General features: G+C 37.2%; 1 protein-coding gene across 4 annotated transcripts in view; it reads left to right on the plus strand.

Annotated features, from left to right (window-relative positions):
• The window catches only part of LOC117962753 (dymeclin-like), a 164,799-nt gene extending 152,050 nt beyond the window's left edge, over positions 1-12,749 (plus strand). For all 4 annotated transcript variants that reach the window (XM_059023737.1, XM_059023756.1, XM_059023749.1 and 1 more), the window contains one exon: positions 11,847-12,749. In XM_059023737.1, coding sequence (XP_058879720.1) covers positions 11,847-11,996 — 150 coding nt within the window. In that variant the 3' untranslated portion in view covers positions 11,997-12,749. The remainder of the gene's footprint in view (positions 1-11,846) is intronic.
• The last annotated feature ends 355 nt before the right edge of the window (positions 12,750-13,104 follow it).

Consider the following 13,104-nt stretch of genomic DNA (forward strand, 5'->3'; position numbering starts at 1 on the left):
AATAATAATAATAATAATAATAATAATAATAATAATAATAATAATAATATTATTATTATTATTATTATTATTATTATTATTATTATTATTATTAATTGGGTTACACCTTTATCCAAGGCCACTCAATGGATTGCAGTATCAAAATACCATGGATTATATATACATCATTACATTTTGCGTGAGTTTTAAATCTAGTTCATTGTTCACAGATCACTTGCAAAACCGCATCCTCTGGACACAATTTTGAATTTAATAAAAAAAATTAACGACTTCTCTTGAAGAAAACCAGTCCACGTCTGTGAGAATCCTGGACATCCTCTGCTTTTGACCAGCTCTGAGGCCCCCCTGTTTTTTAGTCCCGTGCGAATAGTACTTGACAGAATTTAAAACTAGGTAAATCGCTATCAGAAATCATATTAGCAGCATTGAAGCGGTTTATTGCAAGTATGATACTTTTTTAAGTAAATAGTGCTTACCTGGTGTTAATTGCTATGTGCTATCTTTTATTTTGGTTTATGTACAGCAATACAAATAAATTAAAAGCCAGTCCCTCTTACTGGTTGATCATGCAGTCTTATGGCACAGTTTTTCCATCTAATTATTGAGTTGACATTAATGCAGGTCAAAACATTTCTGACGGTCCACATATGAGAATCGCGCTATTATTTTTAATTGTTTACATTGGAAAAAACGGTTTTATTATTACTATCACTAGGGCATTTGTATGTAATCTTATTAACTATTAAGTTTGACATTGCTGGTATAACTGACTCCTAATTGAACTTTCAAGGCTATTTCATGCTTAGTGCTTGTCTGGTTTTGATGAAGCTGTGGCATTTAAGATCATTTTCTACAAAGATGTAGGTCATGGTGACTTTCTTTTTCTTGGTAATGATACTTGTAATAAATAATGTGTTATCTTTGGCAGGAGATGTATGTGACTATACCTTTTAACGATAAGCCTGTTTAGGCTTTTCAGTAATTATCTACACATAAAAACAAAATTAAACCTTAAATTTACTTTCGCTTTAAGGTATATGGTGCACATAAGTATTGTCTCCCTCATACAAGCAAACTTGTATTTTTACCTTAATGTTTCACCTTGTTCATAAAGTAACTTGTGCTAAGCAGGGTTTTCCATTAGTTATCTGCAATAACAGCACAATGCTAAAATACCGAAAAAAAATTCCAGTATATTCCAATATGTGAAATATACATTTACAGGACAGTAAGTCATCAGTGATTTGTTCAGGTGTTCCTTTATGTATCCGAATAAAATTTTTAAAATACATGCGTTTTTATTATGGAGGTGCCACTACTTTAAAGCACCACTCAGAACCATTATGTAAAGACTTTATCAGTCATTAGTGTCTCTGAACCTGACTGATCATACAGTATTTCATTCCCCCTACCCACTGGCAAGTCATCTGAGGCTGATTGCAGATAGGTTACCATTCATTTATGTACGGCAATATCAATATTACAGGTTTTGTCGCTGAAGCTGCCGCTGTGTTTAGAACATGGGAATTATGGTCATGATGAAAGTGTCCCCAACTCTCTTTGTAAAATAAGAAGGCAGGCAGCTCATGCAGTTGACCCCTAGACAATGAGTAGTGAGCCAAAAAGACTTGGAAATTACAATAAGGTCTTTGTTAAACTTCATAAACACCAATATTAAAATGTTCAATAATCTCTCTTTGTACAGTTAACGGAACCTTTATAAACCAACGAATCCCTGAGATAACATCATATAATAATGTAATATTATTAAGAGAATTTTCTTATACCAAGGGAAAATGCTATTTAATCAATGATGCTATTAAATCAATGACGATCTTTACTTTATGAAATGCAAAGATGGGCAAGCTGATGGAAGGGTTCCCAAGGGGGGCACGCGTGTGTGCTGTTCAGTGTAACCTTGGAATCAAAAGCCCTGTTTCCTGTGACCTGACCTTTGGATTGGATTTGCTTGGCTTGCTTCCATTTCTTTTCTGTACATTGTGGGTGTTGTTTTTAAAGCTCTTGCTTCAGTGCACAAGAAGTAAAAAGCTATTTTATAGACCTCTGAAGTGGTTCGTATACATGTGTCGAGGTTTATTTTCATATATATATGAATGTGAAAATGTGTGTTATTTTTATAATACTGTATTTAAGTAACTGAAGCTGTAGGAAGAGGCTAGGGTTATCACTAGCCCACTTCTTTTCAAAAAGGGGCAAATCACTGGTAGATAGTTTTTGATAATTTTTGAAAAAAATGGCAGACATATTGGAATTTATCGCAATAAACAAGACTGATGAGATTTATGTGAAAGTTGACCTTTTGGGAAACCGAAGTGTACGTGAGATATTGAATGAGTCTGAATCGGACACCAATGATTAATTAAAGTAGTGAAAAAAGCAAAAGTAAGTATTTAAATCAATTCAAAACTCGACATTCTGATCGCTCTCTGTGCCTTCTCCCTGAACTACAACTTTTTCTTATCCCATTCTGAAAATAAATAGTTTTACAAAGATATCTTAAACTTTCAGCTTTTAACAAAAGATTTTTGGTTTGTTCTTAAAAGAGATTTTGGTGGTTAAATGGATGCTTTGTTGCCGCTGCCGCTGGTCTTTGTCCGTTTTTATACTCGGGTCGGGTGCATCTGCTGCCACTGTTCCCACCCCCTGTGCAGCTGTGTGATCTAATGCAGAATATTTATAAATGCATCTCGACAATTCCTGCCATACTTTTCTCTTCACATATATTTGTTCAGGTACAATGGTATCATCTCTTCTGCTGTGCCCAGTGTTGTTTTAAATTGTTTCTTAACACTGGCCCAGTAGTAGTTTACGTTGTCCAGTCGTAAACTGCAAAGGTATTCCATGCAAATAATGCCGCTGTAGCACAAATCTGGTATGGATGCCTCCTGTTACTACCGTGGAAAACTTGGTTGTATTTCTGGAAGGAGAATCTGCCCACTAATCAGCACGTTATATCCAAGCGCATAAAAACTTTGTGTGGCTTTCATTCATGTCGCTTCTTTTGTTTGGCCTCTCAGTCACGCACGGCAAGGCCAAAAAGGGAGACGGCCGTCTTTAGAGCCTGGAGTAAAGGCTACCCTCTGCCATGGATTCCCTAAGGTTTCCTCCTTCCAGCGAGTAGGGTGTTTTCCTTACCGGAGTGCTGAGCGGTTCGTATTTAGTTTCTGCAGGGTGGGTGGCAGGTCGGAGAGGCCGGGTTCTCCCTCAGTGTATTTCATGCGTGGGGGGCAGGGCCGTGTCTCGGCTGTTTACTTTTCATTCATCCATTTTCTATTTTTGGGCGTAGATGGCATTGCGCCACTGCGTTAACCATTCATCATCATTTTATCCAGTCATGGTTTGGCGGCTTTGTCTTTTGGGGGAGGTGGCCCTACGAGCCACTTCCTTTCTGCGGCACTAGACTGCATGACGTCATTGTGTAGCTGCTAGTCGGCCAGCATTGCGGATAGCTGTCAGCACCCATGGACAAGGCCAAATTCATCATTTGTCATTAATTTGTTTGTTTAATTGCAATTTAAATCATCCACATTGCGGATTCTCCGTCCTGAATGGATAACAAAGGACAATTAAAAATAAATAAATGACAGCACTGTCACCTGATACTGTGGCAGGTCTTGTGAGGAAGGGTCTGCGTGGTTTAAAGGCAGACTCATTTGTGCTGTGTCATGATGAAAATGGGCAGTAATATTTTACTTTTAAAATGTAATGAACAAACCAAGAATTACAAGAAGTATAACGAATCAAATAAAGAAAAACTGCACTTTCAATGGCAATGTTCAATTCAACATCTATAAATCGCTTGTATTTTTTTTTTTAATTAATGCATTTTTGTTTTTTTAAAAGTTACTGTATATGGAACTATTTTTTCTGAGCTCACCTTTAGGCCGAAGGATATTTAATAAAGCATACTTTTCTGTTAATTACTTTAGTTAGTAACCCATTTTATAAGCGCAATAAGGCACTTCAGGGTCTGTGATATACTCTAATATCACCATGCCTGGGGCGGTTGAAGCCTTACAACGCACTCGGAGTCTGGTGATGTTAGAATATATATATATGTGTGTGTGTGTATATATATATATATATATAATGTGTGTGTGTGTGTGTGTATATATATATATATATATATATATATATATATATATATATATATATATATATATATATATATATATATATATATATACACACATTTATGTATTTATATATTTTTTATTTATTTGTTTTTGTTAACTCACTAAAACTGACTCTTAGGGCTCTGCATCAATATCTGAAATGTAACAGTAATCAGACCGACCCATCAAGGGTTTACTAACCTAAATTTGAAGTGACTAAAAATACAATAAAAACTAAAAATACATTTTTTAAATGACCTCAGTAAACAAGGTCAAGGAGGGAATGCAAAAGCACAGCAAATTTAATACTGAATAAATCACCCCAGACCATGTTCAACAGGTTATCAGCTGCATTGAGGTAGGTTTGCTGACAAGATCAAAAACAACAACTGAGGATTAAAACCTAGAACTGTGAATTACAACTTTCTTTATTTTTTTTTGTTTTTACTGGACTAAGCTTAGGTTACAGAGGTTAACCTTTTCACATACCACAGTGATTCCCCTTTATAACAGAAGCCATAGGTAAGAGACCACGCAAATGTTTGTTCTGCCTTACAATGAGACAATAGTGTAATGGCATTATGGGACAAATGGGAGCCATGACCATTCCGATTCTAACTTGTCTGCTGTATAAAGGGCTGCCTTATAACTGGAGAGCACTGTATCAAACTTTCAGACGGTACATTACTACTATAGTTTGTAAATTGGATAAAGGCGTCTGCTGAATGAACCAAAAAGTAAATCTGTATTGAAAGACAAAATGGTTACATTTGATTTGTGTGGTAGATCTTATAGATAATTGAGTGGGACAGTGAGAGACACATGACATGCTGTTATTTGGCTGAAAAATGCTCTTATAATAAATAAGAAATATGGAAACTGGATCAGGTTTAAATAAGTGCCGGCTGTTGGCCCAACACGAGGGAAACACTTGACACCCTGAATCATAATAATATGAGAAGATATTTGTTCATTATTAATGGGAGGAAAAGCTGTGCCATCTTTGTCATCCTTGTTCTAATCCCGTCCTGCTGTGACAGTGTATTCTTGGATGTAGCCACATTCATATAAATAATGAAACAGGCCATGTTTTATCTCCTCCAGTACTCACTGCAGTATAACGTTCCTCAGAGACGGTGCCAACATGATGACACGTTGTAGGCAGCTTTCAAATGCTGAAAATTGTTGATCTTCCATAGAAATGGGGATTCATTTCTCTATTTAAGAGCAAATTACTTTCAAGTGCTCAGTATGTAACATTCCTATTTGGTACAGAGTAATAATTAGTTTCAGAGCAATTATATTGCATGTAGAGGAGGGTGGTAAGACATGTCATTTGACCATTGAATAAGTATTAATTTTCTCAGGGGAAGCCGATAACAGAAAAACAGGACAAACAAACGAGTATTAATATTAGGAGTAGACTGTAAAGAAAGCAGCTGGGTTAGGGGAATTATTTATAGATGTATTTATTTTTACTTTAGAGGAGTTGCATCATCATAAGCATGAAGAGTAGGTAAAAAGTAGGTGGGCCTAAGAGAGTAGATGTTATGTATTTTCTCTTGAAAATATGTTTTTTTTTTTTTGTTTTTTTTTGCATGCCCAAGTCATACATAAACCCTTTAAAAAATAGAGGATGATCGATACTATTCTTGCTTGGGAGTCATACCACCCTGGATTGTAATCTTGTCAAGTCTCAGGAGCTAGTCAGTAATATGGAGAGACACCTTTGAAATGAAAGCACTTGCTATATGGGCTTGCAGCTAAGCAATGCTATTGGGGGGCAGTGAACTGTATGGATGCTGGATTAGACCTTGAGTTTATTTCCAGTTTAATTCCAGTATATCAGTGCACTTGTGGAAAATGTGGATTTATACCATATAAATGTCTTTAAAATAATAAAAATATATATTTTCTTAAGCTTCAACATGCTCAATAACGATCTAACCCTATTTAATAATAGTATTTTAGAGGAACGTTGTTTGTCCAAAATTACTATACTCAGAAACTTTTGTTGGTATTATTATTATTATTATTATTATTATTATTATTATTATTATTATCATTGTTGTTGTTGTTAATGATTGCTATATTTATTCACTGTCATTTTATTGACACAGAAGGTATGGCAAGTGGAACCAGCAAGTAGCTGCAACTGTATGTTCAATATTACTGTTTAAAAGTCAAAACCTATTTAATATACAAAGTCGGCCGAAGCAGATTATTGGTGATATAGATGCAATAGATACTTTGTTCTTTTCTACAATATTTTCTAAGTACAGTAAGTGTTTTTATGGTCTGTTCTGTACTTCCCATAATTTTAGGGAACTATTCCACCTCAGTCAGACGAAAGGCACCTTCTGGCACCCAAGGCCGGGCAGACTCCAACTGTGGGTCTTGCCCTTGAACGGGACCATCTGTCCACCTTAGGGCTCTCAGACGCAGTCATCAGTACACTGCAGAATGCTAGGGCTCCTTCCACAAGAGCATTGTATGCCTACAAGTGGAAGTATTTTCAAAATTGGTGCATGACCAAAGGTCATGATCCCATCTATTGCCCCGTTTTCCTCCCTAAGGTGATTACAGCTTTTCACTTGAATCAGTCAGTGGAACTAGAGGCTTTCCATCCCCCTCCCTTTGTGGAGGAGATGGATAGGAGAATTAATTCCCTCAGCTGTGTTCAGGCATTGAGAGGTTATGTGGATAGAACGATAGTGCTGCGTTAGTCTGACCAGCTCTTCATCTGTCATGATGAAAGGACCCAGGGCCAAGCCCTCTCTAAGCAGCGGCTGTCCCATTGGATTGTGGACACAGTCTCCACTGTGTATACTAATACCCGGCCTACCCCCACCAGGGAAGGTGGCCGTGAACTCAACCAGAGGTGTGGCTATGTCATGGGCTCTCTTTAGAGGTGCTTCATTAACTGATATTTGTACTCTGCATACATTCACCAGGTTCTACTGACTTAATGTGGTAGATCCTTCTATGCCTTCATTAGGCACACACCACCAACACTAGATGGCGGTAGTGAGATGTCCCTCATATGCTGTCCGCTCATACTTCCTCGCAACGGCTTTGATATACTTTCCCAAAAGTATAGTTGTTGGTCGTCTTCGAATTGAAAGGGAACGTTCGGTTATGGATGTAACCCCGGTTCCCTGAAAGAGAATACCACCAACAAACCTTGCGAGGTCGCATCACTCACATTCGCGGTGCAGTGAATGCAGTGACTATTTACCTCGGTGAGGCGGGACCGAGGACGTCACTCCACGGAGGGGCCTATCGGCAGCTTTGATATAAAATGCTCAGTGAATACTTGACCTGTGGCAGGCATATCCCAAAAGTGTAGTTGTTGGTCGTCTTCTCTTTCAGGGAACCAGGGTTACATCCGTAACCTAATGTTACTTATCAAACTGACTTTGCAGTTTACGGTTAGACAAGGTGGAGAACTGCTGGGCCCGGGTTAAGAAACAATTTTAAACAATGCTGGACACAGCAGAAGAGATGATACTAACGTACCTGTACAAATTTATGTGGAGAGAAAGGTATGGCAGGAATTGTCGAGATGCATTTATAAATATTCTGCATCAGATCAAACAGCTGCACAGGGTGTGGGAACAGTGGCGGCAGATGCAACCGACCGGAGTACAAGAACAGACACAGACCAGCGGCAGCAAAACATCCATTTAACCACCAAAATCTCTTTTAAGAGCGACACAGATCTTTTGCTTTTTTCACTACTTTAATTAATCATTGGTGTCTGAGACTCATTCAATATCTCACGTACACTTCGGTTTCCCAAAAGGTCAACATTTACATAAATCTTGTCAGTCCTGTTTATTTGCTATAAGTTCCAATATGGCTGACGTATATATATATATATATATATATATATATATATATATATATATATATATATACACACACAGACGTGCTCAAATTTGTTGGTACCCCTCCACAAAAAACGAAGAATGCACAATTTTCTCTGAAATAACTTGAAACTGACAAAAGTAATTGGCATTCACCATTATTTATTCCATATTTAATAGAAATCAGACTTTGCTTTTGATTTTTTATTCAACATAATATTGTAAATAATAAAACAAATGAAAATGGCATGGACAAAAATGATGGGACCGCTAACCTAATATTTTGTTGCACAACCTTTAGAGGCAATCACTGCAATCAAACGTTTTCTATAGCTCTCAATGAGACTTCTGCACCTGTTAACAGGTAGTTTGGCCCACTCTTCCTGAGCAAACGGCTCCAGCTGTCTCAGGTTTGATGGGTGCCTTCTCCAGACTGCAAGTTTCAGCTCTTTCCATAGATGTTCGATAGGATTCAGATCAGGACTCATAGGCGGCCACTTCAGAATAGTCCAATGTTTTGTTCTTATCCATTCTTGGGTGCTTTTAGCTGTGTGTTTTGGGTCATTATCCTGTTGGAGGACCCATGACCTGTGACTGAGACAGAGCTTTCTGACACTGGGCAGTACGTTTCGCTCCAGAATGCCTTGATAGTCTTGAGATTTCATTGTGCCCTGCACAGATTCAAGGCACCCTGTGCCAGGCGCAGCAAAGCAGCCCCAAAACATAACTGAGCCTCCTCCATGTTTCACTGTAGGTATGGTGTTCTTTTCTTTGAAAGCTTCATTTTTTCGTCTGTGAACATAGAGCTGATGTGACTTGCCAAAAAGCTCCAGTTTTGACTCATCTGTCCAAAGGACATTCTCCCAGAAGGATTGTGGCTTGTCAATATGCATTTTAGCAAATTCCAGTCTGGCTTTTTTATGTTTTTCTTTCAAAAGTGGAGTCCTCTTGGGTCTCCTTCCATGGAGCCCACTTTCGCTCAAAAAGCGACGGATGATGCGATCAGAAACTGTCGTACCTTCACCTTGGAGTTCAGCTTGTATCTCTTTGGCAGTTATCCTTGGTTCTTTTTCTACCATTCGCACTATCCTTCTGTTCAATCTGGGGTCGATTTTCCTCTTGCGGTCGTGCCCAGGGAGGTTGCCTACAGTTCCATGGACCTTAAACTTCTTAATATTTGTAACTGTTGTCACAGGAACATCAAGCTGCTTGGAGATGGTCTTGTAGCCTTTACCTTTACCATGCTTGTCTATTATTTTCTTTCTGATCTCCTCAGACAACTCTCGCCTTTGCTTTCTCTGGTCCATGTTCAGTGTGGTGCACACAATGATACCAAACAGCACAGTGACTACTTTTCTCCATTTAAATAGGCTGAATGACTGATTACAAGATTGGAGACATGTGTGATACTAATTAAAGAAACTAATTAGTTTGAAATATCACTATAATCCAATTATTTATTATCTTTTCTAAGGGGTACCAACAGATGTGTCCAGGCCATTTTAGAATATCTTTGTAGAATAAGCAATAATTCATCTCTTTTCACAGCTTCTTTGCTTTATTCTATGACATACCAAAGGCATGCAAGTATACATGATAAAATAGCTTTTAATTTCATCACTTTTCAGGAGGAATGAAGCATTATTTCAATGAGCTGTAAGGGTACCAACAAATTTGAGCACGTCTGTATATAAATGCTAGTGGTGCATGGATCTCTACTAGTGATTCGCCCCTTTTTGAAAATAAGTGCCGACCCATGGTGATCTGTTTTGACCAATCGGTAGATTTATTTAAAAGACAAATTTTATACACAGTATATATACAGTGTATATATACTAGAAATAGAAGTTGTGCATAATATTAGCAGGGACTCGGGAATAGAATCATCAAACAAAGGATTAAATCTGCTCTACTTAAACTTTTGTATAGTATGGCATTGGACATAAAATCACATGACTGGAAGATTGGATGTGAAAGCATAATGATATTTTTCATGTTTAGACTTTTTTGACCACTGTTTGTTGTTTACTTTAGTACGATTTAAAGGACAACACAATGTTTCCAGTAACTCTTACCTCATAGGAATTGCTGTCAATTCATAGGTCTGGCATTTTCCTACTCTATATTAAATACACACACATCGTCAGATTTTTTTCATAGCAATTTCAGTGCACTTCAGAGAGAAGTTGCAAGGTGAACACAGGCCTTGCCTCTCCTGAGTAACCAATCACTGCTTTTCCTATGTCTCGCATGTTTTCAATGGGGAAACACAGGTGTCATTAGTAAAGTTAACAATAAAGAGCTAAGTGTTCAATAAGTTTGTAAAAGCATTATTTGTTAAAAACTGGAAAAGTGGAACAAATGATTAAACTAAGTCAGCCTACAGTTTTCATATTCTGCACTATAATTCAGTGTATTCATGTCTGTCTGCATCTGTTTGGACATGTGTTGTTTTTCATGCAATATTATGCTATAGTGTGCTGTAAGTGTGCTTTCATTTTCAGTCATTTGGGGTTTGGATTAGTATGCCTGAAATGTGCACAGTAGTAAATCTAGTCCTGGAAAGCCACACATTTTTCTGTCCTCTTTTTCTGGCACAGTGTAAAGGTTGCACTTCCAAACACTGTTTAGAGCCTTTAGAAGCGATGAACGTGCTTTGGATATGAAGTGCTCTATTTCTCTCCACTAATAACCGAGCAGAACATAGATAAAACAATAGGTTTGAGTTGAGTTTTAATATTGGACTACCCCCTTACCTATCATGACCCATTAAGAAATTAAGCTTTGTGGCTTAACCACCTTTTTATATTTGTCCATAGTAGTTAATAAATAATAAAATAAATAAAACATTATGACATTTTTCATTTGTAGTCACATAGCATGGGTTTTTAATTAAACAGTCTGTTGCTCCTGCTGCAATTTACTACCCCACCACTGACTTCAGAGAACCGTCATCTATAATAATATGTAGTACAAAGGAAGCAACAATAGTTTCTCTGTATCTATTAAACATGCTGTAATTTGTCGTACAAATATCATGTGCACGTTGCTAGAAATCCCGCTTTATTAGGAACTGTCAGGAAATAAAGTAGGCACATGGCTACGCAGTGTTATCCAAAAAGCTGAAACTTGTCACGTGCACATGATGGACTGCATTATATAAGGCCTATATATGTATATAAGACATTGAACTATCAGTTATTTGTCTGTATCAGAGTTTGAACTGAGCATAACAGTCAGTACCCACCTCGGCAGAGCACCTGTATTTCAAACTCCAACTGCAACCAGAAAGGACCACTTCGTCACGCATTTTTAAAGCCAGTCTATGTGTGGTTAGAAGTGGGTGGTAATGGACAAAGGTTGAAGAGGCTTGTTACATCTGAAGGGTGTCGATCAATATCCTCAATAATCAAAACAATGAATACAGTTAGTGAGTGATTTGTATTGACCAAAACAGTGCACAGGAAGTTATTCAGAATGGATTTTCGTTTTTTAATCAAGTGTTGAGGTTCGTAATAAAGTGACATCCAGTAAACAGATTGATTGATTTTTTTCTCTTTTTTTCTAAAGGTGTTCTGACCTTCAATCCAAAAGGGCTGTCGGTCAATAGATATCAATGTCAGTTCTTTATGGTTTTTTCTGACAGATTGATCACATTGAACACATAACAGATACCCATAGATTAATTTTTAAAAAAAAAATTGAAATCAAAGAAAATGTATGAAACCTGCAAAAAGCATATCATACCATGTTTTGGAAACCAAAAACCATTCAGTAAAACAGAAAACAATTTTGTATGACATTTATTTTATTTGTATTTATTTATTTTTGTCTCCTGCAGAAGTTTCCAGAGCTGAAATTCAAGTATGTGGAAGAGGACCAGCCGGAAGAGTTCTTTATCCCCTATGTGTGGTCTCTGGTCTACAACTCTACAGTGGGACTGTACTGGAGCCCCCAGGATATAGAGCTCTTTACCATGGACTCAGGCTGAGCGCTCCTCTGTGACTGTGTGTGTGTGTGTGTGTGCGTGTGTGCGTGTGCGTGTGACATCCTCTCCCAAGAACAGCCGCATGATGGCATGACTGTGTGAATACTCATGCTTTTGCGAGAAGTGCTTGAATATGGACTTAATCTATTTTACATACTCTAAAAACATTATAATAATAATAATTAAAAAAAAAGATATGATGCTTAGCATTTAGACTTAATACTCCAGGCTGGCGCAGTGCAAGGAATCAACATGTCGGTCAGTGGTCTAAATGGAACAACAGTAAAAAAAAGAAGAAAAAAAAAACAAACAAACAAAGGCAAACAGGAAACTGGACCTTCGGCGCTTAAGTCTTTAATTGCAGACTAAACAAACAGCCATCCAGAGCACCGGGTGCTGTTGATTTCCCGCTCAAATACTGGCCTTCAGTATACAGGGCCATGTCGTAAGCACAGTTCAATGAGGACAGCGGAGTGAGATGAAACAAACTCAGCAGGCACCAGTCTCTCTGATGACTGCTGAATGTTGCTTGTTCTTGAATTTACTCTCAGGTCAACCTGTATCAAACTGCTAAAAGACAGCAGGCCCTTTTAACTCACCCTTATAATTTAAAGACTGTTTTATGTGTTTGTTAAGTATCCGTAACATTATATACTCGGTATAAAATCTGAAATAAAAAAGGAAGTTTTAAGAGAATAAGAGTACTTGTTACTGTTATTTGGGGTAGTGTTTTGAAATAAAAGAATAACCAATAAAGTATACTGGGCAATACAAAATGCATCCCATAAGCACCTGTCATAAGAAGATAAACTTCCATAGAAAACTAGCTTTTCTTGTATATCAGACCTTATTTAATTTATTAAGACAATAATTAACAACAACAAAAAACAGTATATAAATAAAGCTTAAGTTATATTTTTGTGAATTCGGGCAGTTACCTTCAGTTAATGTAGAATTTAAAGAAATTGTTTTTAAGCTGTTAAGCTTTAAGCCAATAGTTCAGTTTCATTAAATGTTAATCCATAACTGTAACTCGGCAAACCAGTTGGCTCATTTTTGCATTACAGTGCAATACAACAAACAAAATTTTAAAAAGTGGTAAAAGAAAAAA

Source organism: Acipenser ruthenus, chromosome 1, assembly GCF_902713425.1.
Source record: "Acipenser ruthenus chromosome 1, fAciRut3.2 maternal haplotype, whole genome shotgun sequence".
Lineage (NCBI taxonomy): Eukaryota > Metazoa > Chordata > Actinopteri > Acipenseriformes > Acipenseridae > Acipenser > Acipenser ruthenus.